This window comes from Mirounga angustirostris, unplaced genomic scaffold, assembly GCF_029215605.1.
Source record: "Mirounga angustirostris isolate CCGP_5_RB_7025 unplaced genomic scaffold, mMirAng1.0.hap1 SCAF_9, whole genome shotgun sequence".
Classification (NCBI taxonomy): Eukaryota; Metazoa; Chordata; class Mammalia; order Carnivora; family Phocidae; genus Mirounga; species Mirounga angustirostris.
The window spans coordinates 12,110,562-12,138,470 of NW_026991717.1; the positions used below are offsets into that span (position 1 = coordinate 12,110,562).

The following is a 27,909-nucleotide window of genomic DNA, read 5'->3' on the forward strand; positions in this document are numbered from 1 at the left end:
CTAAAGGGGGCCCTCTGTGATCTGAGCAAGCTTAACAGAACCTAGTGTGTGGGCACATGGATTTCAGAATTGAGAGACTCAGAGTGGAAATTTTGAAATATTAGCACAGGGAAATGCTTTTCTGAAACCCTTCAGACTGTACCACAGATTCTGAAGTTTTTTCAAAGGAGCTATTTTTATTAACTTTTCTTCTTAATTTAAACTTTAAAAAAGTTATAAGAATAAAAATAGTACAAGGAATGCCTGTGTACTTTACCCAGATTTGCCATTGGTTACTACTTTTCTTTTCTTTTTTTTTAAAGATTTATTTATTTATTTGATAGAAACACAGCGAGAAAGGGAACACAAGCAGGGGGAGTGGGAGAGGGAGAAGCAGGCATCTCGCTGAACAGGGAGCCTGATGCGGGGCTTGATCCCAGGACCGTGGGATCATGACCTGAGCCGAAGGCAGACGCTTAATGACTGAGCCACCCAGGCGCCCCACTGGTTACTACTTTTGCCCCATTTGCTTTATTGTTGTGGGTGCTCTCTTTGTATATATTAATATATGTATGCACGTAATATTTTTTCTGAACCATTTAAGACTAAGATTGACACATATCATGGCCTTTTACCCCTAAATACTGAAGTGTGGATTTCCTAAGAAGAAGAATACTCTTATTTCATAAGCACAGGGTGGTTTTAATATAAATAGGTTTACCATTGCTAAAATACTTTTGTCTTAATTCATATTCCCATTTTGTTAATTGACCCAATATCATCTTAAAACATTTCCTACCTCCACTGCAGGGTCCCTTCTAGGGTTAGATACTGTATGAGTAGTCAGGTTTCTTTAGAGCACTTTCACAGTGCTTTCACACTTCTTTGCTTTTTTGACTTTGGCATTTTTAAAGAATAGTCTCACAAGGGACTAACTCTCCCCAGAGTCATAATGTGAATTAGCATTTTAAAAATTTAGAAGTTATACAGCGTAATGCTTCTGTACAATATTGAAAACATTTTTCAAGTTAGTTGGCATCGTTAAAAATTTGAGAAATGGTGCTCAAGAATCCAGATTTCTAGCTTTTGAGAAAAATCTGTCAATGCTGACCGCCGGAACAGTGGTCTTTTTAACCTGATGGACTCGGGGTTCTCCATTTGATCCCATTTATAGTCCTTACCTGGCCCAGTGGGTATTTGAGATTGTAACCCCTGACCTAGTCATATAAACTAATAAAATTTTTGTGTTTAACCCACTCCTGCTGTTTTGATCACTGAACTCTGTTCCATGCCGTACTTACTAATGTCCAATTTCGTGAAATGTTGTATAGGATTTTTGCTGACTCATTATGGTCCCATCAGTGCTTTCAAACCACTCTAGAATGGTTCCAGAAGCTTTTCTCCCAACTGTAATTAAAAAAAAAAAAGTGTTAGCCATAAATCACTTGAAGTTTTTCTCCTGTGATCATAGTTATTTTTTTCTTTCCAGTACTTTGTGTTGGAACTCGATCACAAACTCGTGACGCAGTGGAGGAGAATCTGTTAGCCCCAGATTTTCCTTCTTCATTGGAACTTGCTCCTGAAAGGTGTTCTCTCTGGGAAAATGTACTAAAAATAAATGAAGTTTAAACAGCTCTTTCCTTTTTTTCCTGATCTGCCTTCACAGTAGAGGAGAAAGAGATCCCTTTCTTTGGGTTCTTAAGAGATAGTTAGTAGGAAGCCTCAGTGACTCTTGGCCAGAGTTCAGGCCTGTTTTATTTGCAAAGGAATTTTGTTCATTCCCTCCTTCATAGCTGTTTAGATTTGATTTTGTGTCTCAGGGTCTGTGTTCTGCCAAACACCTTTTTCCAGTAAAGGAAGAAAACTATACCTAGTTAGCTTGCATTCTGACTCTTTCATGTCTATTTACATTGCCTTGGGGCCTCAGTGGCCAAATCTTAGTATTTTTCTCCCCAGTTCCCAAAATTTTGGTTAAAAAAATTCTGTTGATTCCCTCTTAGGAATCCCGCTTATGCCCTCTTAGAGCTGGATCTGGCAGTTCAAGTCTGCTTTGACATATGAAAATTTTTTTAATCACAATCTTTTATTTTATTTTTTTTAAAGATTTTATTTATCAGAGAGAGTGAGCACAAGCAGGGGATGCTGCAGAGAGAGAGGGAGAAGCAGGCTCTCTGCTGAGCTAGGAGCCCGATGCGGGACTCAATCCCAGGACCCTGGGATCATGACCTGAGCCAAAGGCAGACACTTAACTGACTGAGCCATCCAGGCATCCGAATCACAATCTATATATATATATATATATATTTTAAAGATTTTTATTTATTTATTTGACAGAGAGAGACACAGCGAGAGAGGGAACACAAGCAGGGGGGAGTGGGAGAGGGAGAAGCAGGCTCCCCGCCGAGCAGGGAGCCCGATGCGGACTCAATCCAGGGACTCCAGGATCATGACCTGAGCCGAAGGCAGTCGCTTAACCAACTGTGCCACCCAGGCGCCCCACAATCTATATTTTAGACAAGTTCTCATTGTAGCCTGACTTGTAATGTATGGCTTAGTCAGGGAGTCCTCCTCCTAAAATTTGCATTATCTATAAGACACCAGTGCTCTAGGAGAGCCCTTAACATCTATAAGGTTGGGAAGTAATCTTTTTGTAACTGATCACTCTTCTCACCTCCTCTTTATACAAAGTGACTTAGAGTCACTGATCCTAAGTTACTTTTCCCCCTGTTCTTGAAAGTTAAAATAAAATTTAAAATAGGGGCACCTGGGTGGCTCAGTAGTTAAGCGTCTGCCTTAGGCTCGGGTAGTGATCCCGGGGTCCTGGGATTGAGCCCCGCGTCGGGCTCCCTGCTCGGTGGGGAGCCTGCTTCTCCCTCTCCCACTCGCCCTGCTTATGTTCCCTCTCTCGTTGTGTCTCTCTCTGTCAAATAAATAAATAAAATCTTTAAAAAATTTTTTTTAAATAATCCAGCGAATTTCAAATACTTGTATAGACTAACTCATTTAGGCCTTTAAAGCCTTCAGTTGTTCAGATCCTCCCAGAATGTGTAAGCTTGGCTTTTCCTGATTCTCTGGTCTTCAGTGGGTTATGATTGAGAGGAGGAAGGCTGGAGGTTTGACAAAAAATGCCAAACATCTTGTTCTCACTGGGCTTTAGTTTCCTTCTCTAGGAGGAGGCCTTTGGGCCAGTTGTTTTGCTCAGTTTTTGTACATTCTCATACTGGAAGATTCTGAGTCTTCCTCGTTGTCCATAAGTCTATACACCTGCAGTTTAACTGGAAAACTTAAGCCTCAACACTGATTCTGTCAAGTTGACTGCCATTTTAGTCTCTTAGAGTTGTAGAAGTGGATTCCTTAGCTGCCCTGATTGAGATTCTCAGTTCCTGTGGAGTTCTGTAAATTACAACTAATATTTGACTGTGGATCTTTCTCATATGATCTTCTCTCCCTTACATCTTAGTTGTTTGTATTCTTTCAAGCTTCTTTCCTGTAAAACCACATTTCCAGTTTGACAATGTGAGCCCCTTCCAAGGGGTAAGCTGTTCTGAACTTGGTCCAAGGAAGAATACAGCCTCATGTGCCAATCTCGCCGTGCCTGGAGACATCTTCCTTCCTGGCCATCCCCTTCTATTCCTTTGATTCCTTAGCAAACGTTTATTGTACTAAGTTCTAGGGAAGGAGACTAAGACAGGTGCCCAGAGTATAGTTAGACATAAGGAGGTCTTTGTTTAAAAGAGAGAAGGAAGGATATTAGGCAATATTAATAGACCTTAGTGTCTTAGCAGTTCTGCTTCCAAAAAGTACCCTACCTGTTTGTTAGACTGATAGGGTTCATTCTTAATTATTTACTTATTTAACAAAGGAGTATCTCCCTCCATTTGCTTGCCTTTGTGCTAAGCTCTGGTACAAAGATGAACAGAAGTGGCCCTGCCCAGAAGCAGTCACCTATGCCAAGGGAAATGACACAGTGGTGATTGTTTTGTCATACCTCAGGTACTTGCCTGTGAGTTCAGTGTGTTTTTTTTTTTTTTTTTCTGGATATTTCTTGCCTAGTGGCTATATGTTCTTCCTTCTTTCCTAGAAACGAGCCTAAGTACCACATTTGCTATTTAAACCTCAACGCTGGGGTGGTAGGAGAGACCTATAAGATATGGCTCTTTAAAGCCTTCTAAGATCTCAAGGAGCAAAGGAACACCTACTGTATCTAATAATTATTAAAAACTACATCTTTAGCTGAACAGATTATTTAGTAGGTGGTAGGTTTATCAGTGAAAAATAATTTTAGGAACTGTTTCATCAAATATATTCTAAAGATATTAAAATATCTAGTATAGTAGTTCTAGAACGAGTCTCTAACCAATATTAGCGTCACCTTTGAATTTGTTAAGATTCAAATTTTCAGGCCCCTTATTAGACTTGCTGAATCAGAAACTGGCTGTAGTCCAGAAATTTCTTCTAGTAAGTCCTTTAGGTAGTTCTGATCATCTTAAATTTGAGAAGCACTAGTCTAGTATATATTACAGCTTCAATCTGTTCAGTGATAGTAGTAAATAAAAATAGAGTATGAGAGATTTAACAGCTTTTTTGTTCCCCCCAGAATAGTTGAAGAAATACTTCCTTAGTTTCCATTTTCATTTATTTTTGTCACCAGAGAAAACATAGGAATAGATATTACACAGTCCAGGAAGGAACACAGCCAAAATTTAAATGGAGCTAGAATAAACCTTTTTTAGCCCTAATGCCTAAAATATACATGTTCTGCCTTTTGGAGAATCTGATTGAGATTGGTTTTGTCAGATTCTTCAAGCTTAAACAATCTTGAGGAGTTCTTCTAGAAAAAAATCATTTTGCTTTGCTTTTGATCACAGAGAAAAATGGAAACGGGAGCCCTCAGAAGATGAACAGGAACAAGGCACCAGTGCAGAGAGCGAACCAGAGCAAAAAAAAGTGAAAGCCAGAAGACCTGTCCCCAGAAGGTGCAGTGTTTGCTTGAACATCTCTGCTTCTGGTGGCGCTTAATTTCTGTTAGGTGGAGAAGGATGATGCAGTGCTAGAACGACGGCCTGGGTTGATGGGCTACGACATGTTGTGATTCTGGGCTTTGGAAGTCTGTGGCTCACTTCTTGCCAGGCTACCTTGTTAGCAAGTGATTAGATGATGGGGACGCTTACATTTGAGTCTTTGTATCGTGTGTCGCGCAGAGCGAAGCTTCTGTTTCTTACCCCATGGCGTGCTAGTTAGGAGGGGTGGACATGTCTTCTGCTTTTAAAAAAGGCTCCCTGTGTATTTGAATAGTGTACAGGCTCTTTTTGGGAGAAGTAATTCCTAAGTTTAAAACACTGGCTGTTGAAAGCATGCTTCACTGTTTATTACCTTGGTCTTAGAATCTAACATTAAGCAAAGAATCTGATTGTGCAGAGAAGGAAGCAAGCTGAGGTGGCAGGAAACTTTGCTGATTTCTGGTCAGATGTCTGGCAACAGAGGTATGGTATTGGACAAAGGAAGGCAGGAGGTAGAGAGAGGTCACAGGGAAGTTTAGCTCACGGTATTGTGTAGGATGGGGTTGACAAGCTACTGCCTTTGGGCCAGATCCCACTCACCACCTATTTCAGTATGGCCTGCAAGCTAAGTATAGCTTTTATAGACAAACATTTATAGTTTGATGATAGGGAACACTAAATTTGAACCTTAATTAAGTGAAATGTTATCCCTACAAAAAGAATTCTGTTCTTCTCATTACATGTGTATCACAGAAAGTGTATTGAGTGATGATTCTTGTGAGTGTTGTCAATAAAAATTGTGTGAAAATTGATTTTCCCTCGTTATGTCAGTGCCTATGTAGTGGCCTCAGTTTTGCTGCTTGTCTGGGAAAGCCAGAAATATTTATGCTCTGGCATTTGCAGCAACACATTTCCGTACCTCTGACTTAGGACGTTGTACACCAGCCCCACCCCAGCAGGGAAATTCATCATCTGAGTTTGGTCTCCTTTTGTCCAAGCTTAAGCTCACAGGACTGGGACGCCACTTCAGCCTTCTCTTCCAGAGCTTACTCGTCATTTATTGAATCCCTGGTCATCTGTCTGTGTAGCGTTGGTTATGGAAGGTGCAAGACAAACAGACAGGATTGTGGGTTTCCGTCTCCCTCTTTGTCCTTTCACCTTTATACCACGGGTAGCGTATTTGCGGATTTCCTTCCGGGAGCACCCAGGCTATGGCCCTCGGTCCTGGCTGTGCATGGGAGTCACGCATGGGGCTGTCTCCTCAGCCTGTTCCGCTGGTGTTTGGCAGGGTGCGCACACTCTTAGGTTGTCTTCCAGGTATATTACGTAACAAAAATACATGTGTAGTGATTTCTTGCCCTTTGCTCCTTTTATATAGGTAACATTTCATGTGTCTTGTTCTGCATTTTTTCTTTCGTTCTCTTGGAAATCTTTTCCTATTAGTACAGGGAAAAGTTTCGCTTTTTTTTGGAGGTGGGGGGGGGGGCTACCTACCTAGTATTCTGTTCAAGAACTGATTCCCAGTTGATGAAGATTTAGTGTTTTTCTAATTTTTTGTTACTGTAAACCATACTAGGATAAATAGCTTATTATGCCTGTATCTGTATGTATCTGAGCAATTCCCAGAAGTAAAATTGTTAAACATTTGTGAGTTGGGTGAGGTACCATGAGCAACATGTTGCATGTATATTTTTATGTCCGGTAACCTTGAAGAACAGTTGAGAACCATTGCCTGAGAATCCACTGTGTCTCCTGTATGTGATGGAGGATTCTCGGCATTAGAAACAACCTTCGTGTTGAAAATGCAGATTTTCTAGTCAATTAGAATCTCAGCAAATGGGACCCAGGAATATACATTTCTGACACTCCCCAGGTTAATCCTATGTGTATACTGCTGCTTTGGGAAATTATAAAGATTTGAAATAAACACCAAGGGATAGAGTGAAAACTTCGCCATTTTTTTCTCTTCTCATTTTAGAACAGTGCCCAAAGCTCGTGTTAAAAAGCAGCCTAAGACTCAGCGTGGGAAGAGAAAAAGGCAGGATTCTTCTGATGACGATGATGAAGATGATGAAGCTCCTAAAAGGCAGACTCGTCGCAGAGCGGCTAAAAATGTTAGGTAGGTGATGCCCCAGAAGTCTTTCATTAGTGTGAGGGTGATAGTGTAGTTGGTTTGAACTTGGCCCTGGTAAGTCCAGGATGTTGCATCTGATAGGCAAAAGTAATGACCCGGGTCTGGAGGCTGTACTCAGAAATCTGATCAGTGTTCTTGCAGAAGGAATGGTGTGGGCCAGTGGAAATGTGTAAGGCATAGCAGTGGCTCATTTCAGGCCTCCGTTCCTGGTATCATCCTTTCTCAGGAAAGATGTTTGGATCGTATTCTCACTTTTAAATCGCTCCTTTAATCAGATTCTCCTGAGGTTCAGATTACATATTCGGACGTAATAGTTTTATTAAGTTTACTAATAGGATATGAAGCACTAACAGGAAATAAAATAGAGGAAGGGACACATGCAAACATCAGTATTTTACTTTATATGAGTCAAAGGGCATTTCATTTTCTTTTAGAGTATACACAGGTTTCTTCTGGTCTACTTAAAGATGGTGAAGCTAAGTCCTGGAGATAGATACTAACCCATCCCTGTGTCCAGTTAATGATTCCACAGCTAGGACTAGGCGCTGAGTATGCCAACATATAGTTTGGCACTTTTTCCTCCTGCAACTGTTGTACATTCAGGAGTGTGTTTTTCTCTCGTGTGACTCCCAAACCATTATTTGTCTATATATGGTGGGAGGTGACATTTTAGTATTTTATTACCAGGAAGTATGTTAGTGGAAGTTTTCAACAGTTTGAGAATACTTGAATTTCATATTCTTGTCATCATCGGGAGACAAACTATACGGTTTGAACATTTAGTCTTAGACATACTGCTTCCTTTTTGCTTAATGAAACAGTAACTTTTTTCATTTATTGTGCATTTTCTTTGTAGTTGTTCCCTTGTTTATATAGTCATGATCTCATATCACCAAACAAAAGCATAGCTGTGTCCTTGGAGTTGTGTGTGTCTTGCTTACACAAATCACTACAAGTGTAGTCTGTTTTTATTTTGAACTGTGAGTAAGCCTTCCTGCTGTTCTCTATGGACAGGCATTATTACTTAGGAGAAAAAAGAACTTTGAGCCCACTTTAACTGTAGCTGATGTTAAAACAACATGTTGGAGCCAAAAGGGTGTGGTTCTTTGATGATGTTCTCTTTGGTGGTGTTTAAGGCTCCTTTATCCAGCACTCTTGTTCATGCAGTTACAAGGAAGACGATGACTTTGAGACAGACTCCGACGACCTCATTGAAATGACTGGGGAAGGAGCCGACGAGCAGCAGGATAACAGCGAGACTATTGAGAAGGTCCTAGACTCGAGGCTGGGAAAGAAAGGAGGTGTGTGTCTACGGGAAGCAAATTTCTTCTATCTGCTCAGCAAGGCCCAAGTCTTCTGTATTTCAGCTCTAAGATGATGAATTTCAGTCCATGCTCACATTGGTTGTGAAATGTGGACGTTTGTCTTGTTTTTGCTTTTTCAAGTTTTTTTTTAATTCGTTAGTTAACATACAGTGTAATATTAGTTTCAAGTGTACAGTACAGTGATTCCACACCTCCATCCACACCCAGTGCTCATCACGGCAAGTGCACTCCTTCATCCCCATCACCCCCCCCCCACCTCTGCTCTGGGGACCATCAGCTTGTTCTCTACAATTAAAAGTCTGTTTTCTGGTTCACATCTCTCCCCCCCCCGCCATGTTCACCTGTTTTGTTTCTTAAACTCCACATGAGTGAAGTTATATGGTATTTATCGCTCTCTGACTTACTTCACTGGGCATGATACTCTAGTTCCATCCATATTGTTGCACATGGCAAGATTTCATTCTTTTTTTGGCTGAGTAATATTCCATCTTTATCCATTCATCTGTCAGTGGACATTTGGACTCCTTCCATAATTTGGCTGCTGCTGACAGTGCTGCTATAAACATTGGGGTGCAGGTGCCCCTTTGAATCAGTATTTTTGTATCCTTTGGATAAATACCTAGTAGTGCAATTGCTGGATCATAGGGTAGCTCTATTTTTAACTTTTTGAGGAACCTCCATACTGTTTTCCACAGTGGCTGCACCGGTTTGCATGAAATTTGGAAGTTTTTCTGACCCAGTCTCATGGTTCATTGCTGAGGATGTAGGGATACGTGCAATATGTCTTTGAGACTTGAAAATTAAGATAGTAAAGATGTGTTAATCTCTTAAAAAGCAGTGATGTAGCAGAGATTCTTGCTTACAAACATTAAACAAATTTACCTTTAATTAGGTGTTTCTGAATCTCCTTGTGAAACATATCAAACTGGCTAGATACGTATGTGGACTATAGTGAAGATTTTTTTGTATTTAACTTGAGGTATCTCCTAATTCAGTTTCTTTAAAGTAACCTTCCATATAGAAAATATCAAAATATTACCTAATTCTTTTTTCTTTGTCTTTTTTTCACCCAGCCTCACTCGAGGTTAATAGAGTTAATAGAGAACTTTGGGTGGATGGGTAATTGGCACGGGTGGTGGTGGGGGATTTTTATTTTCTTAATATTCCTGGAGAGACAGACTTGTTTCCTGAATTAGTATGGACCAAACCAAAAGCACATTTCTCTACCCTTTTAATTGTGTTTGGATACAAGGATTTCTTTGATTTCACCAGCAAATTCTGGAAAACATTTTAAAGTGTAGAAATTGGGTTTACACTTTGACAATATTTGAAATTATAAATCTTGTTCATCCTGTATTGTTTGTGAATTTCTGCATATTTTTAAGTCAGAGGATTTTGGTGCTTCCTCCAGCAAAGAGACTCTTTAGATGAATGCATGCTTGAGAAGCTTTTTCAGTGTCTGGCTTAATACACTTTTTAAAGTTGACCTGAATCCTTTTGCAGCCACTGGAGCTTCTACTACTGTATATGCGATCGAAGCTAATGGAGACCCTAGTGGTGATTTTGACACTGAAAAGGATGAAGGTGAAGTCCAGTACCTCATCAAGTGGAAGGGTTGGTCTTACATCCACAGCACGTGGGAGAGCGAAGAATCCTTACAGCAGCAGAAAGTGAAGGGCCTAAAAAAATTAGAGAACTTCAAGAAGAAAGAGGATGAAATCAAGCAATGGTACATTTTTGAAGCGGTGGTATATTTGCAGCCTTGAGGGAAGGGAAGGTTTTTCAGTAATGCGTGGAGTACACAGATGTCTAGGAGCTCTAATTTTGCCTTGATTATCTGAGCACCGAGCTAGCCGCAATTCCGTTTTATAAAACGAGACCCAAAGACACTCTGTACTTCCCTATATGGCCACCAAGTTTGTAGAGTTTAATAATAATTAGTAGTTCATGGAGCATTTTGCACATGTGATATTTTTAATCCTCGCAGTAAGCCCATGAGACTCTCCCCGTTGTACATAACATATTTTGTAGGTAAGAAGAGTGAGGCACAGAGCAGCTTTTCCGGGGAGACCCAGGATTGTAACTGGCAGCCAGAGCTCCTAAGCACCTTGTTATTTCCCCTGTATGCTGGGGTTGCTTAGATGTCAGGAGCTCATATTGTAGAACTCTCTGGGTTCTGGTGCACCTAACACCATTTTTAGTTTTACACAGTTTGCAGAAATGTTGTGACAGAAACAGGTAACTCCTGAAGCTGTGAAAAGACCATTGTGTTTTTAGTTTTCTTACAACTTTCAATGTGGCCAAGTTGCAGATGAGAAATATGTGGGGACTGTAGCCCCCACAAGCCTAAACTAATTAATAATCAAGTTCAACCCTGAAGACACACCTGTTAGTGTAACGTGGTCGGGTTATTTTGTGTTAGAAATAGGGCAAGATGGGTTCTAGTTCCCCTTTCACTACTGTGCGCAATGTGTTCCTTCAGTAAATCCCTTATTTTTCCTTCGAGTGTTCTGAAGATGGGGTATGTTGTAAAGTGGTTAGAGATTTAAAATCCTCAGAAGTACAGTAGTTCTTCATTTCAGGTTGTCCTGTCGCCCTTCTATAGAATTTTGGTGCCAGGAATAACTGGTTTTCCATAAAAGCTACATTGAATCACTCCTAAAGCACATACCTATATGAAAAAAGGCACGTTTCCTTTTAAATCTGGAAGACAGTTTTATTGTCCTATTTTGTTTAGATATATGAATTTATCACACAAAGTAGTTACTTTTAGGTCTTTATAAAGAACAACTGGTGTGTCCTATGAGTCTAAGGTTTTCCTTTTTTTTTTTTTTAAGAGTTTATTTATTTGACAGAGAGAGCACAAGTAGGCAGAGGGAGAAGGAGAAGCAGGCTCCCTGCTGAGCAGGGAGCCCGATGCAGGGCTTGATCCTAGGATCCTGGGATCATGACTCGAGCCAAAGGCAGATACTTAACCAGCTGAGCCACTCAGACGCCCCAGAGTCTGTTTTCTAAAAGTGTATGTTTTTTGTGAAATATCTGGTCTAATTACTAGTAAAGGATTGCTAAAGGGACAGATGGAAGTAAAGACTCAGTTTCTTTTCCTCTTTTTGACTTTACTCTGATAGATGTATGTAGGTCTCTCAAATCTTAACTGGGATGTATTTTTTTGTCTTCTGTCTAGGTTAGGAAAAGTCTCTCCTGAAGATGTGGAATATTTTAACTGCCAACAAGAGCTGGCCTCAGAGTTGAACAAGCAGTATCAGATAGTCGAAAGAGTAATTGGTGAGCACATGGAAACTTACTTCAGTAGTGTTTTTTTTTTTTTTTTAAATTTTATTTATTTATTTGAGAGAGAGAATGAGATAGAGAGAGCATGAGAGGGGGGGAGGGTCAGAGGGAGAAGCAGACTCCCCGCCGAGCAGGGAGCCCGACGCGGGACTCGATCCCGGGACTCCAGGATCATGACCTGAGCTGAAGGCAGTCGCTTAACCGACTGAGCCACCCAGTAGCCCCGGAAACTTACTTCAGTAGTGTTTGAGGTCCATGAATAATGGCTTTTGGTTTTGGGGTAATGTAAATTAAAAAAACGCATTTTGTGGGTTTACTTTTTGACAATAGATGTCTAGGTTTATTTTGAAGGAAAAGTTAACAAGATTTGCTGGTAAATTTGGATGTGGGGGATGAGAGAAAGGTGTCAAGTATGTAGCCAAGATTTTTGACCCAAGCAGATAGGAGAATAGAGGTACTATTTACTGAAATGGGAAGGTTAAGGGAAGAGCTGATTTTTGGAGTGGAAGTCAAGAACTTGGTTTGATACTTGTAAGTTTGCTATACGTCTTAGCTGTCTGAGTGGGAAGTATTGTGGAGGCTGTCATATGTGAGCCTGGAGTTCAGACCTCCTAGTCTGTGCTGGAGATTTACATTTGGGAATTTATCACTGCGTAGATAGTATTTAAATAGCCTAAGATTTACTGAGACTATCAGGAATAGTATACAGAGTGAGAACAGGAAGTCTGAGAGCATTCCAGGTTCTGGAAGTCAGGGAGAAGCCACAGGAGACGAGGAAGAACAGCCAGTGAGATCAGAGGGGCGCTGAGGGAGTATATCCTGGAGGCCAAGCAGTTCATGGGGCTTGGGAAGGAGGGGATGCTGCTAGCTAAATGCTGTGAGGACTGAAACCGGATGCTTGAACTTGGCCCTGGTGCGGTGCTGGTGAGGTGGATCCGACCTGATGGAGGTGGCTTGAAGAGAGAATGAGGAGGACAGTGAGGAGAGACACGTCTCCTGGGGAGTTTTGTTGAAAAGCGGGAACAGAGGGATGGGGTAATAGCTACACAGGGCTGTGAGAACAGGACTGTTTTTTCTTCTCTCTCTTTTTTTTTTTTATGATGCAAGATTATAGAGTAAATTTGTATTCTTCCTCGTAGGACCTAAAATGTCACTCTTTTCTTGGTTATAGTGATAACTTTTCTGTCTTATTTTCCATTTGCTTAGCTGTGAAGACAAGCAAATCTACACTGGGTCAGACAGACTTTCCAGGTAAGCAAAAGCTCTGGTTAATAAATGTTAGCATTTAAGAGCAGTTCTGTTTTGTAGAGTATTTACAGTCTTGCCGTGTGGTGTTTCAGTGGTTATATGTAAAACGGAATTGTCACTTCCCCTCCTTTAATGACAGTTGCTAACCTACTAATTTTTGTATATAAAATAGCTCATAGTCGGAAGCCAGCACCTTCAAATGAACCTGAATACCTATGCAAATGGATGGGACTGCCCTATTCAGAGTGCAGCTGGGAGGATGAAGCCTTGATTGGCAAGAAGTTCCAGAGCTGTATTGACAGCTTCCATAGCCGGAACAACTCAAAAACCATCCCGACAAGAGAATGCAAGGTGTGGTGATTGCTGGCTTTTGATTTTCCAGGGGAAAGAGGTATTGATAGAAAGGGTTGGTCACATAGATACTGGGAAGAGAAAATATTACAAAAGTAAATGATAATTCCCATTTTGAAGTGAAAGAAGATGAATTAAGCTTGACAGCAAAGTAAAATATTAAAACAAAGGGAGAGCATGAGTTGTATAATGGCTTTGCTGACCTCTTTATTCTTAAATTCACAGACCTGGGTATGTCTCATTAGAGATAGTGTGCAGAATATTTGAGAGAATTTAAGCACTTCAAAGAGAAGTGACAGAAAAGGGGATATATATATATAAATACGTAGGCCTTTTTAGTTGCTAGATCGATTATACAAATCCTTTCCCTTCATTGGAATCCATTGCCCATGTAAAGTGGTGTGCCTCGTTAATAAAAGTCTGTGTAAACATGGGCTCTGTCTCTGAGAAGTTAACATCCAGTTCATGGCACCAAACCTCCCTCTGTGAAATGCACTGTGTAATTGGGGCAGAGTATAATCAAGAATTTGTGGTCAGAGAAGTACAGAGGCAGAAATCACTGAGCTCCAGTAGTCCTTGAGGAGGTTTTAAAGAGTTAAAGAGGAGGTCATGGTACTTGAACTGCCCTGGTCCTTGAAGAATGGGTTAGTGCCAGATAAAGGAAGGGGGGCCCGGGTTATTGCCCTCCCATGAAGGATGTAGGAGAAAGATGTTCTTTGGGTGGGAAGAGAGGAAAGTGATACGGTGAGTGCATTTAGGTCCGAGGGTGCGTGTCTTGAATGCCTTGAAGGTAGTTTGGGCTTTACCTTTGGGTATTGATGTGAGAAGAGCAGCGGGATGGAAACTGTATTTAGCTCCATCTCACAGCAGTGTGTAGGAGACTCTAGAGGAGGCGCTTACAAAAGCCAGCAGGTCTGGCCAGGAAGATGCCATAGAAGTCCATGAGGGAAGAATAGTGTGAGGACAAGGGAGGTTGTGGTAGGATGGAAGGATCGGATGGGAGAAGCCTTATGGGGGAGACTTGGCAGAAGTGGATGCGGTGTTTGGTGGCTGAGCGTGAGGAGTCAGATTCCGTTTACTGCTGGGTGCTCACAGAGGAGAGCTGAGATGATCAGTGATCACGTTATCAAATAGACTTTTAGGATGATACTTCACATAGTAGGGTGCTAATTCCACAGAGCCCTTTAGGGAAATACTTCCTGAAAAAAGACTTTGTGGCCAAAGAACTTTGGGAAGCATTCCTAAATGAATTTTCCCTGTAAACTCACAATATGCACAAGCGTAACGAAATTTATGTAACTTTTGTTTTTGTTTTTGTTTTTAAAGATTTTATTTATTTATTTATTCATGAGAGACAGAGAGAGAGAGAGAGAGAGGCAGAGGGAGAAGCAGGCTTCCCGTGGAGCAGGGAGCCCGATGCGGGAGTTGATCCCAGGACCCTGGGATCATGACCTGAGCCGAAGGCAGACGCTTAACCATTTGAGCCACCCAGGCGCCCTGTGTAACTTTTATTACATTGTTTCCCAAATGGATTTAACCATGGAATCTGTATTTTGTGCAAACCATAGAGACATGGCCCACTAGACCACACTGTCCTTCAAACCCTTTCCTTTAGAAAACCAAACTCAGCATACCTGGGGGTTCCAGCTAGATAGGGGCTGCATTTCACAATTTGCAAACGCTATTACAGTAAAGTTCTTCTGGGTGTAGCGTATACAGACTTTCCCAGAGGTGGTGTTTTATATAGTTTAGAACGAGATAACGTAAAGATGATAGTACAGCACTCCCTGCTGAATGATGGAGACAACATAAAAAAAAGTGCTGTGTAGTTATGTTCACAGACTGACTTCAGGACCAGGATCATGTGAACCAAAAACTATTTGGGATGCATTTGGCTTTGGGAATACAGACCACAATGAAAGGAGGTGGGGTGGGCTCAGATGGGTAGAGCTGGTGATACAGATGTGAAATTTAGACCTTTGGGCTATGGTTCAGAGCACATAAATCATGGCTAGCATTTTACATAGGAACTGCAAGAAAGTCTTCTTCAGGGGCTTTAATTTTGGTTTTTCAGGCCTTGAAGCAGAGACCACGATTTGTGGCTTTAAAGAAACAGCCAGCATATTTAGGAGGGGAGAACCTGGAGCTCCGTGATTATCAGCTAGAAGGTCTCAACTGGCTTGCTCATTCCTGGTGCAAGTAGGTAGAAAAATATGAAATTTTCTTTACAGTTTCTGGCTTCTTTATTAAGTGCAAGTAATTATTTCTTTCTGTTGTGTATTACAGAAACAGAAAAAGTATGTAATTAAGGGAAGGCTCTTCTAGCAGTTTATATGTGTGTGTGATTTCATTTTAATCTGAAGTAACGAGTACTTGGTTAATTAGTTATTTGGGGGTAATTCGTTATAGCCAGAGACCTGTGTCATAACATGTTATTCATGGGTATAAATAGCAAGATAATTTGCCCAGATCTTTGGCATGGAAGGAGTATTCCTCAGAAGAAAGAAGAAAATGTCTGTTTTTTGTTCATTTTCCTTCTAGGCCAGGGAATCCTTCAACTTAATGTCCCGTGGCAGTGCTGAAGAATAGCATGAAATCTGCCCCCTCCTGAGATTGCTCTACATGCTGTCCCATTTAGAGGAAGGTCTCTGATGGTTGAACCTGTAAAATTAGGCTTTGTAACAAAACCACCTTAATTCTTAAAAAAAAAAAAAAAAAAAAAATTGCGACAATAGCATTTGAAGGTTAAAGGTACTTTGAGGCAGTACTCATGAATTTCATTCTTCAGTTCAATTGCAAATCCTAGTCTCTAATTACTGTGTATGAGGGCCCCCTCTAGGCCTTGACAGTTGAACAGTGAACCAAGACAGACATCATGTCCTCACAGGGCATACAGTGTGAGAAGTACCTTTAAGACTTGCCTACAAACTCCTTCGCCCACATGCAGCTTTTAATTTTTTCAGTGTTTTATAGTAAAACAAAAATTCTTATTTCAGAATTAAACTGCATCCTTTTGAAAATAAAAGCATAAGAGCTGCTTTTCTCAATGCCAAAAAAGTGGTTTCTAGTTAGGGATACATATACAATGCCTGCTTCCCAATTAAAACAACCTATCCTCTTTGTCCTATAAAATCTAATACAGTATCTAACATTTAGGAACATTAGAGCTCTTGAGGATATTCTGTTTGTATGACTAAGAATGTGGGTCTGATAGAACTATTCTAAATTGCTTGAAAATGGGTTTTGTTTCAGAGAACAGTGAGATCTAATCTTCCTTTAGGATAGTTATAAGGCTAGATGGAACCTCAAGCTATGTAGTCTGACCCTCTTGTGAAGGCTCTTAGGAACGAAGAGGTCATGTACCTGGTTCACAGTCATACTGTGTTCATGTGGAGTCCTTGGCCAGCAAGCATTTTCTACTCCATCTGAACAATTCAGAGTCAGCTGAAGAGGGCCCATGCAATTGTTAGGCCCTGGTCACCGGAACCTTACATTAAGTAATACGCTATTTTGGCCTAGTTTTAGAAAAACAGGCAAATCAAATCTTTTATAGTGTGTTTATATGAACAGTGGCAGCTTGCTAGGGAGAGGAAATGTTGGAGAAAATGAACCCTGTTTCCTCCCCACTACTGTGGAATGGTGAGAGAAATAGGAGGGAAATTACTCAAAGGGACATACTGTGTCTGAATAGTGCATAAAATCAGGTGAACCTGAAATTTATAGAGGTATGGCTCCTCCTTCTCCTTCCCCCAGTATATTTTTTGTCCTTTTCTGTTCTTTTCCCCTAAAATTAGTCATTCTGTGGAACATACAATGTATTTTTAAAAATTTAATCTCTTGATAAATTGAATGTTTTATTTTTCTAATCAGTTTTCTTTAACTTGTATATTATTTTAGTTCTTTCTGGTTCATTGGTTAAGCATTCGTTAGTATGTGTAAACCTTCAGTGGCCTGATTTTCAAGACGCTCTTAATGTATGCAGCCATACATCTATTCCTAATTCCCTGCCAAATGGGCTGTTTTCTATTTCCCAACATACTTTCCTACTCTGGCCATTTCTTTGAGTGTTTTTCTTCTATCTGGACAATCCTCTCCTGTTAGTATCCAGTTGAAATCAAGACTGTCTCCTAGAGCAATGTTTCTCAAAGTGCGGTCAAAGGAATACACCTGCATCAGAATATCCAGAAGTGTCTGTTAAAAGTACAGATCCCTGAGGCCTTTCCCAGAGGTCTTTCCCAGATATTCTCATTTGGTAGGTGTAGGGTGGATTCAGAAATCTGGTCTGTAGCCCGCCTCTGCTGTAGATTGTCCTGTATTTAGAACAAGCTACAAGCACTGCAGCACATAGGCCCAGGGAGTGGTGTGCGTAGCATTCAGCAGCCCAGTGGCCTACAGTGGAATGGGTGGGTGATTTGGGCAGAGGCACTGACTGTCAGACTGTAGGGTTCAGCAGCAGTGGGGAATAGCCAGTTTGCCTCTGCTTTCTGGAATGATGGAGCCCAAGGTCATGTTCTTGGACACCTCAGTGTAACAAAACCGGCCTCCTCTGTTACCGGGGTTAGAAGTAAAACAAACACCAAAATGCAAGGTCAAGAACATAGTCTGAAGAGGCTCTCGTCATGACCCAAAGTTCGATTGTACTCAGAGCACTTGTTATTCTGCTCTCCTGTAGCTTCTACTTTCTTCTTATGCAGGAGAAGTACTACAGTCGAGGCTTGGAGCCAGTGCCTGCTTGGTGAATTGTGAGACATTGGTGTCCTTGCTGTGTGTGTACACTAATGATTTTGTTTTGTTTTGTTTTGTTTTTCTCTTTCTGCAGAAGTAACAGTGTAATCCTTGCCGATGAAATGGGCCTAGGAAAGACCATCCAGACCATATCATTCCTCTCCTACCTGTTCCACCAACACCAGCTGTATGGCCCCTTTCTTATAGTCGTCCCTTTATCCACCCTCACCTCATGGCAGAGGGAGTTTGAAATCTGGGCACCAGAGATTAACGTAGTGGTTTACATAGGTGACCTGATGAGCAGAAATACGGTGTGTAAACAAAAAGAATTGGGATAGAATCTGTGTTATAAATGTATTTTGGAAACTGACCTAAAGCCATTATAGTCTTCAGTAACATTATGATTCTGACATTGTGCTGTGCCCCCAATGTTGGGAGATTTATGTATCACAGAAATGCAACTCACATATTCTTTAAAACATGCTTACTATTTTAAAGGAAAGCAATGACAGTATATGAATGGGAATCTCTTTTAGTTGGATTGCGGTATTTTTGTTTTCTCTGTCTTTTGTATTTCCAAGACCGCTTTATAATGGATTATGAGATGGAGTTAATACCTCATGGAATGTTAATATTATTTTTGCTGGCTTAGCAGAGAGCTACTCTCTCTGGTAAGGTTGCAGAATTTTTAAGGAAGTAATAAAGAGAAAGGACAATGAGCCATCCTAGGGCTATAGAAATGAGAATTACTTGTCTGTTTTCAACCTTAACGTGAGCATCAGGAACATAGAGAACAGAGGCAGCTTGAGTTGATCTCTGTTTAGCAAATCATTTCTTGATAATGACTGACTTTTTCAAAAGTACCTGTTACGTGCGAGGGCCCATGCTGGGTGCTTTGTGTATATTACCTGTAACCCTCATGATCGTCCTCCAAGTAGATGGTGCTCTTTCTAACTGATTGATGAAGAAAAGGACTCTCAGAGTTTAACATTGTTCCAGGCCAGCTAGAATGTGGCAGAGCTGGGGTTGGGACAGAGAAGTGTCTGGTCCCAGACCTTTGCTCTTTCATTACTGTATATTAGAGTCAACTGTTTCTGGGAGGTGTCTTACCACAAGAGCAAGCCATCAGGAATCCTCAAGCCTTTGAGAGTTATGTATTATGCTGATTGAAGTTTGTTTTTATTAAATATTTTCATTCAAATTGTCTAACCTAAACCCTGCCAGATTTCACTGCTCTGATTTTGAGTTTATAAGCATATAGCAGTTCTTAGCTTTGCTAATCCATTTGTTAACCGTTACAAAAGAAAAAAAAGCCTTCCTAGATAATGCAAAATGGCTTCAAGCACTGCATTCAAAGGTGAAGACAAAGTGAACTCTGAAAACTTGAGGGTTAGCCAGGTGACGGGTATTAAAGAGGGCACGTTCTGCATGGAGCACTGGGTGTTACATGCAAATAATGAATCATGGAACACTATATCAAAAACTAATGATATAATGTATGGTGATGAACATAACATAAAAAAAAAAAAAAAACTTGAGTCAGGGAAGTTTTCTATGTGGACTCCAATACTCCTTTTTTTTTGCTCTTTCTTCCCACTTGGTGGTGATCACCTGCACACACACTCATTGCCCGGTTCTGCAGTTCCTAACTGGACAGCCAAACTGCAGGAGCTTTGTCATGGGCCATCGTGCTTGCTGGGTGTCCAGTTATACTGCATATGGATATGTTCGTTTTTGTGTTCCTTTACACTGACATTACTTTCATTCATATTAAATTACATTTAATCCTGTAACCTTCCCTTTCCTTTTTCTTGGAGGCCACATCTTTCTGCTCCTGATTAATGACATTTCTGACTGAGCCAGAGGTTGGGATTTGTTCTACTTGTTAATAAAAGTATTGTCCTACCAAAGAACAAAGAATAATAAAATATTCTTAAGAAAATGCATATTTTGGGAGATTGCTAGATAAGTTCAAGTCACCAGGGTTTAATTGCAGATGCAATTCGTGTTTTTGGTCAGTTGTGTTGGAGCGGAGGTGGGGGAAGATGACAGTTTATTTGAAACCTGGCTGTAAAGTTTTTGCTGCTCAGTGATATTTTAATTCTCTTATAACTGCTCTATATTGTGGTTGCTTAGGTCAATTTAGAATGTATAAAATATTCATTAAATTCTGGTCAGGTTTATTTTTTATTTGGCATGTTGCTATTGCATCTATCACAAGATTGCTGGTGATATAGAAAGGTAAAAGTAGAATTTGTATCTTAATTACTGATTTCTCTTCTAGATACGGGAATATGAATGGATTCATTCTCAGACTAAAAGGCTGAAGTTCAATGCACTTATAACAACATATGAGATCCTCTTAAAAGATAAGGTGTGTGACTTGTCCAAATTGTGGGGTCCTTGCTTCCTGCTTGCCTTGTTACTTTTTTTTATTTATTTTAAAAAGCAAACAAATGAACAAACAATCCAAAGAGAATGTTAAGGTTGTAAATAAAAATCAGAACTTTACAGTTGAAGGGGACTTGAGATTGCTTAGTCCATTTGAATTAAACAGGATGAAAGGGTATTGAGGCCAGTAACTTACCTAAGCTCCATCCTGGGCATTTCCCATCATATCATTGTCAAGGAATTTCTCCACAGCAGATGATGTGAATGGTCTCTACAAGGAGGACAGAAAAATGAACGTCTTTATACCATTTCCTTTCTACAATTGCTAAGAAATGTATGTGGCAGGTGGTCCCATTGGTGATAATAAGTGTAAATGAGTTCAATTTGGTGGCTCTTGGTGTTTCTGTGCTTCATGGTTGGGGTGGAGAATAGGCAGAAAAGACTTAACGAGAGTGCAAAATCGTGTTTTTTGTTTTTGTATTGTTTTTGCCCAGCATACCAATTTTTGAGTTCTTGCTGTGGGGCATGCAGCAATGCCTGGCATAAGAGACTCCCCCTCTCCCCAAGACCTTTTGGATGGTGATGTGCTCTTCTGAGTAGACACCAATCTGGCCAAAAACAGAATAAACAGAGGAGTCCTAATACAATTTAAGTCCATGAAAAATAAATGTTTTCTATGTATACCTTTGTGATGGTATTTGTACAGAGATAATTAACACTTGAAAGTACTTTTGGGTTCCCTTCTGACCTGGTGGCTCGTTCTGTTTTGTTTTTACTTTAGACTGTGCTGGGCAGTATTAACTGGGCCTTTCTGGGAGTGGATGAAGCCCATCGGTTGAAGAATGATGACTCTTTATTGTATAAAACTCTGATTGATTTCAAGTCCCACCATAGGCTCCTGATTACGGGGACCCCTCTTCAGAATTCCCTCAAGGAGCTCTGGTCCTTGCTGCACTTTATTATGCCGGAGAAGTAAGCTCCTTCCTGTGTATTTCGAAAGATGGAGAATGTCTGAAATGCCAATGTTTTTAACTTTTAAAAAATAGACCTTAGGGAAGACAGATGGCATGATTTGGGGACAGCAAAACATTAAACTGGTGCAGGAACAAAATTAGTAAAATGTTTCATAATAAATGTTAGGAGGCACAGAATTCAGCATGTCAAGGAGGAGTTACCTACCAGATGTTTAAATCAGTTAATGCTTTGGGGAAATAATTGGTAAATAGGAAACCTCAGACCTTCTCACTGTTGTTACAAGGTAATTAATAATTGAAATGATGTATATAAGATACACAGTGTGATAAGCATTAATATCTTAAACCCAAACCTTTTATTTTTATTTTTATTTTTTTTTAAGATTTTATTTATTTATTTGACAGAGAGACACAGCTAGAGAGGGAATACAAGCAGGGGGAGTAGGAGAGGGAGAAGCAGGCTTCCCCGCGGAGCAGGGAGCCGGATGCGGGGCTCGATCCCAGGATCCTGGGATCATGACCTGAGCCGAAGGCAGATGCTTAACGACTGAGCCACCCAGGCGCCCCAAACCCAAACCTTTGATAATAAGCTGTCAGCATTAGGTGTTATTCAGATCTTTAACTTACTAAAGAATCGTGGAATGTTTTTATTGAGAAGATTTTTATGGGAGAGATGCTATGCATGTTTCCTGAAACTTAAAAGTTATCCAGTGGTATTCAGTGATCCTTAGAATGAAATCTAAATCTGTTACCCTAACTTGGAAGACCCTGGTCTGTGTGGCCCCTCAATAGTACTCTGACTCCTCCAGTCCCACTTTGTTCACCACTCATTCTGCTTCAGCCATTTTGTCATCTTCCTGTACCTGTAACGTGCCAGGCCCCTGCCACTCTTTTTGTCTGGAATGTTCTCCCCCCTCATCTTCACGTGGCCAGTCACGTCTTAACATTTTTGCCTCAGCCTTCCTTTTAGATGTCTCCTCAGACCACCTAACTGAAGCTGCCTGTGGGATGGGCATATCGCCCTACCCTGTTTTATTTTCTTCATGGCACCTCCCGTGTCTCATTTCTTCCTCATTCATCTCATGTCATTAGATTTATGCATAAGAAGCAGCAGGGATCTGGTTTACGTAATCCATCAGTGGTCCACATTGCCTAGAGTAGGTTCTGGCGTGCAGTAAGCAGTCAGGGGTCACATTGATAGGGAAATGCTCCACAGTTTGTTTTTATTTTAACTCAGAAAAGATTTTTGTGCCTACTATGTGCATAAACTGAGCAAGGCGTGTTTGGGATAGCATAATGAAAAACATAAAAGTGGTCCCTTCCCCCATGTGTTGTTAACTTTTTGTAAAGTGTTGAAATACAGTTTAGATACCATGAAATACATGATTGTAAGGATACAATTCAGTATTTTTCAGTAAATGTCTGGAGTTGTGCACCCATCATAATCTAGTTTTAGAATATTTTCTTTACCCAGAGAAGTTCCGTCTTGTCTGTCTAATTAATTTCTGCTTCTACCTCTAGCCTTAGGCAATCAGTAATTGGTTTTCATCTCTAGAGATTTAACTTCTCTAGAATTTCATATAAATGGAATCCTAATAAGTAGTCTTTTGTTTTTGGCTTATTTCATTTAGCATAATACTTTTTTGAGCTTCACCTGTGTCACTGAGTTTATCAGGAGTTAATTCTCTTAAAATGGAGTAGTAGTCCATTATCTGTGCGTCCAGTCACTAGTTGATGGACATTTAGGTTGCTGCAGTTTTGGACTGTTGAGTCTGTGCATGGACATATATTTTTATTTATCTTCATTAGATACTTAGTGAAATTGCCGGATTGTTTGGAAAGTATGTATTTAACTTAAGAAGCTACCAGGCTGATTTCCATTTGCCATTCCCACCAGAAATGTTTGAATTTTTAGTTTCTCTATATGGTCACCAATACTTGTCAGTCTTTTGGGTTCTAGTCATTCTGGTAGGAGTGTAGTGGTATCTCATTGTGGCTCAGAATTGCACTTTTACAATGAATGATAATGTTGAACATCTGTTCATGTGTTCATTAGCCATTTGTGTATCTTTGGTGAAATGTCTTAAGTCTTCCTTGCCTATTTGTAAATTAGGTTGTCTCAAGAGTCGAAGAGATCCTTCCTTCCTTCCTTCCTTCCTTCCTTCCTTCCTTCACTCTTTTGTATTCCAGATTCAGGTGCTTTATGATTTGCAAGTATTTTGTCCCAATCTGTGGCTATTTTTTTAATGTTGTCTTTGAAGAACAAAACGTTTGTAAATTTGATGAAGTATAATTTATCAATTTTTTAATGGATTGTGCTTAATGTCATATAAAATAAGACATATTTGCTTAACCTAAGGTACAAAGACTTTCTTCTTCTTTTTTTTTTTTTTAAGATTTTATTTATTTATTTGACACAGAGAGACAGACAGCGAGAGGGAACACAAGCAGGGGGAGTGGGAGAGGGAGAAGCAGGCTTCCTGCTGAGCAGGGAGCCCGATGAGGGGCTCCATCCCAGGACCCTGGGATCACGACCTGAGCCGAAGGCAGACACCCAATGACTGAGCCACCCAGGCGCCCTCTTCTTTATTTTCTTACAGGAATTTTAATTCTTATGTTTAGGTCTCTGTTCCATTTTGCACTTTCTGTTTATAGTGTGAAGTGTGAGGACTTAAGGTCATTTTTTTGCAGTGGGATTTTGGAAGTTGTCCTAGTGCCATTTGTTGAAAAGCATACCTTTCTTGGGTGCCTGGGTGGCTCAGATGGTTGGGCGTCTGCCTTCGGCTCGGGTGGTGATCCTGGGGTCCTGGGATTGAGCCCTGCATCGCTTCTCCCTCTGCCTCTCTCTCTCTCTCTCTCTCTTACGAATAAATAAATAAAATAAAAATCTTAAAAAAAAAAAGAAAAGCATACCTTTGCCTTGGTTCCTTTGTTGAAAATCAGATGCGGTCATGAATGTAAGGTTCTGTTTCTGGATTCTCAGTTTTGATCTGTTGATAACGTATTGAAAATCAGATGAGATCATGAATGTAAGGTTCTGTTTCTGGATTCTCAGTTTTAATCTGTTGATAACGTATTTCTGCCCTTAACAATGATGCCACACTGTCTTGATCACTGTGGCTTTATACTGATTTTTAAAATGGTGAAATACAAATTCAGTTTGTTCTTTTATCAAAATTACTTTGGCTATTCTAGTTCCTTGTATTCCCATAGGCATTTTAGGATCAGCTTGTTAATTTCTGAAAGGAAAAAAATTCTGCAAGAATTTTGATAGGCATTGTGTTGAATGTAGGTATCAATTTAGAGTTATCATCTTAACAATATTGAGCCTTCTAAGTTATCATCATAGAAAGTTTCCTCTATTTAGATCTTCTGTAATTTTTCTCAACAGTGTTTAGTAGTTTTCAATGTTATTAGGCTTATACTTCTTTTGTTAAATTTATTCATACTTATTTTGATTTTTTAATCTAATTTTCAGATTGTAATAGAGTGAGTTTTTTATAGCAATCTTGTACCTTAGGAGCTTGCAAAAATTATTTCCACTGTTTTTGTTGTTGTTCTTTCTTTATTAGTGTTTTCTAGGTATAGGATCACCTCTCCAAGTAAAAGAAGTTCTACTTTTACAATGTGGATGGATGCCTCTTACTTCTTGCCCTGTGGTATTCTTCGGAATGTCCATGTTGAATAAGAATTGGGAACAGGATGTTAGCTATAGAATTTTTGTAAATACCCTTTAATGGGTTGAGGAAGTTTTCTTCTATTCCTAGTTTTTATAATGAATGAGTGTTAGATTTTTGTCTCATGTCATCGTCCCCCCCTCCCCCCAGGATCTATTGAGATGACTATGGTTTTTGTTCTTTATTCTACCAATACTTACTTTATACACGTTAAGACAGTCTTGCATTCCTGTGATAAATCTGACTTAGTCATGATGTTACATCCTTTTTGTGTTTCTGGATTCATTTTGCTAATATTTTGTTAAAAGACTTTTGCATCTTTGTTTTTGAGGGATTTTAGTCTCTAGTTCTATGCAAGTGTGCGTGTGCTCGAGTGTGTGTGTGTGATGTCTGCCTGGCTTTGGTATCAGGATAATAGAATGAAATGGAAAATGTTCTTTCTTCCTTTATTTTCTGAAAGAATTTATTAGGATTGGTGTTACTTCTTTTTTAAAATATTTGATAGGATTCACCAGTGTAGCCATGTGGGTGGGCCCTAGCTTTTCTATGTGGGAAATTTTTTTTTTTTTTTAAAGATTTTATTTATTTGAGAGAGAGAATGAGAGATAGAGAGCACGAGAGGGAAGAGGGTCAGAGGAAGAAGCAGACTCACTGCTGAGCAGGGAGCCCGATGCGGGACTCGACCCGGGACTCCAGGATCATGACCTGAGCTGAAGGCAGTCGCCCAACCAACTGAGCCACCCAGGCGCCCTCTATGTGGGAAAATTAAAAAAAATTTTTTTTTAAGATTTTATTTATTTGTCAGAGCACACAAGCAGGGGGAGTGGCAGGCAGAGCAGGCAGAGGGAGAAGCAGGCTCCCTGCTGAGCAAGGAGCCTGATGCGGGACCCTGGGATCATGACCTGAGCTGAAGGCAGACATTCAACCGACTGAGCCACCCAGGTGTCCCTATGTGGGAAAATTTTTAATGACTTAATTCAGTTTCTAGTTACAGATCTATTCAGGTTTTCTGTTTCTTCTTCATTTATAAGTTGTCCGATTTGTTGGCATAATGTTACAGTGTTTCCTCATGATCCTTTTACTTTTTGAAGGATAAATTGTGATCTCAGTAATTTTTGATTGTGGTAATTTGTGTCTTGTCTTTTTTTCATGGTCGTTTCAGCTAAAGGTTTAACAATTTGGGGGATGTTTTCAAAAGAAACCAACTTTTGACTTTTTTTGTTTTCTCTTTTACATATTTCTGTTCTCATCTTTATTATTGCCTTTTATTTAATTTTCTCATTTTCTCTTAAGGTGGAAGCTTAGATTACTGATTTAAGGCCTTTCTTCCTTTTCCTGATATGGGTGTTTAAAAGGATAGGTTCCCTCTACAGCGAATGTTGATACCATGTGTTTTGGCTTTCATTCAGTTTCACCTGTTTTCTGATTTCTCTTGTGATTCCTTATTTGGTGCATGGGTTTTGTTTTAAGTGTGTTGGTTAATTTGAAATATCTAGGTATTTCCTGAATGATTCATAATTTAATTTTGTCTTAGAGAACATGTTTTAAATGAATTTACTGTTACTTGTTACATGGTCTAGTATATTTTCTATTTTGGAGAATGTTCTTTGTGCACTTGAAAAGAACAATACTTTGCTTTCATAGGGTAGAGTTCTGTCCATTACATCAACTTAGTTAATAAATAGTCTTATTCAAGTCTTACATACCTTTGCTGACTTCATGTCTAATTCTGTTATTGACAGTGAAACATTTCAATAATTAACTGTAGTTGTTGAATGATGTACTTCTTTTGGTTCTGTGAGATTTTCCTTCATGTATTTTGAGGGGTTTTGGTGTTAGGTTTGTGCACATTCATAATTGTTCTGTGTTCCTGATATATTGATCTTTTTATCATGAAATGTCCCTCTTTATCTCTAGTAATATTTCTTGTTCCTTAGATCTATTTTGTGTGATATGACACCTCTTTAGCTCTCTTTTGGTAACTGCATGGTATATTGTTTTCCATCACTTTACTTTTAACTTTTTTTTATGAGTCTAAAATGTGTCTCTTTTAGACAGCATATAGTTGGATCTTGTCTGACAATCTCTGCCTTTTCATTAAAGGGTTTAGTTCATTCACATTTAATGTAATTATTGCTATGGTTGGATTTATGTCTGCTATTTTGTTTTTTTCCCCCATATGTCTGTCTTTTTTGTTTCTATCCCTCCTTTACTGCCTTTTTGTTTGAACAATTATTTTCTAATGTGCCATTTTACTTCTTCTGTTAATTGATTTTTGTAAAAGTTATTTTCTTACTGTTTGCTAGAGTTTTTAGTATGCATCTCATCACATTCTTCTTCAGATTAATGCTGACCTACCTCTGGTAAAATGTAACAGATTACTATTTCTTGTAATGCAGACCAACTAGCAACGAATTCTGTGTTTTCATTTGTCTGTGGCTGTCCTTTTTTCACTTTTATTTTTCAAGAGAGTTTTAAGACTCTTCAGATGAGTAAAGAAATTTGACCACTCTGTGCCGCCCTCACTACAGCTGTCAGTACTTCCTGTGTTTGCAGGCATCCTCATGATGGGGTGTGCTTCTGGGAGTGGAGCCCCCTCAACACCCCTCCTTCCTCTGCCTTCTCTCAGAGCAGGGTTTCTCAGTCTCAGTACTGTTAACATTCTGGGCTGGGTAATTCTTTTTGTCAGGGCTGTCCTTTGTATTAGAGGATGTTTAGCAGCGTCCCTGGCCACTACCCACCATGTGCCAGTAGCTGCCCCCTTTCTCAGTTTTGAGAACCGAAAATGTCTCCAGGCATTCCCAGTGTCCCACA

General features: G+C 39.9%; 1 protein-coding gene across 5 annotated transcripts in view; it reads left to right on the forward strand.

Annotated features, from left to right (window-relative positions):
* CHD2 (chromodomain helicase DNA binding protein 2) overlaps window positions 1–27,909 on the forward strand; it is a 118,992-nt gene that overhangs the window by 30,397 nt on the left and 60,686 nt on the right. For 4 of the 5 annotated variants that reach the window (XM_064569941.1, XM_045899473.2, XM_064569944.1 and 1 more), the window contains 11 exons: window positions 4,848–4,955; window positions 6,958–7,098; window positions 8,281–8,414; window positions 9,942–10,167; window positions 11,623–11,723; window positions 12,936–12,980; window positions 13,150–13,328; window positions 15,403–15,527; window positions 18,148–18,364; window positions 20,338–20,427; window positions 21,226–21,416. In XM_064569941.1, coding sequence (XP_064426011.1) covers window positions 4,848–4,955; window positions 6,958–7,098; window positions 8,281–8,414; window positions 9,942–10,167; window positions 11,623–11,723; window positions 12,936–12,980; window positions 13,150–13,328; window positions 15,403–15,527; window positions 18,148–18,364; window positions 20,338–20,427; window positions 21,226–21,416 — 1,557 coding nt within the window. The remainder of the gene's footprint in view (window positions 1–4,847; window positions 4,956–6,957; window positions 7,099–8,280; window positions 8,415–9,941; window positions 10,168–11,622; window positions 11,724–12,935; window positions 12,981–13,149; window positions 13,329–15,402; window positions 15,528–18,147; window positions 18,365–20,337; window positions 20,428–21,225; window positions 21,417–27,909) is intronic. The other variant, XM_064569943.1, reaches the window with a different exon arrangement.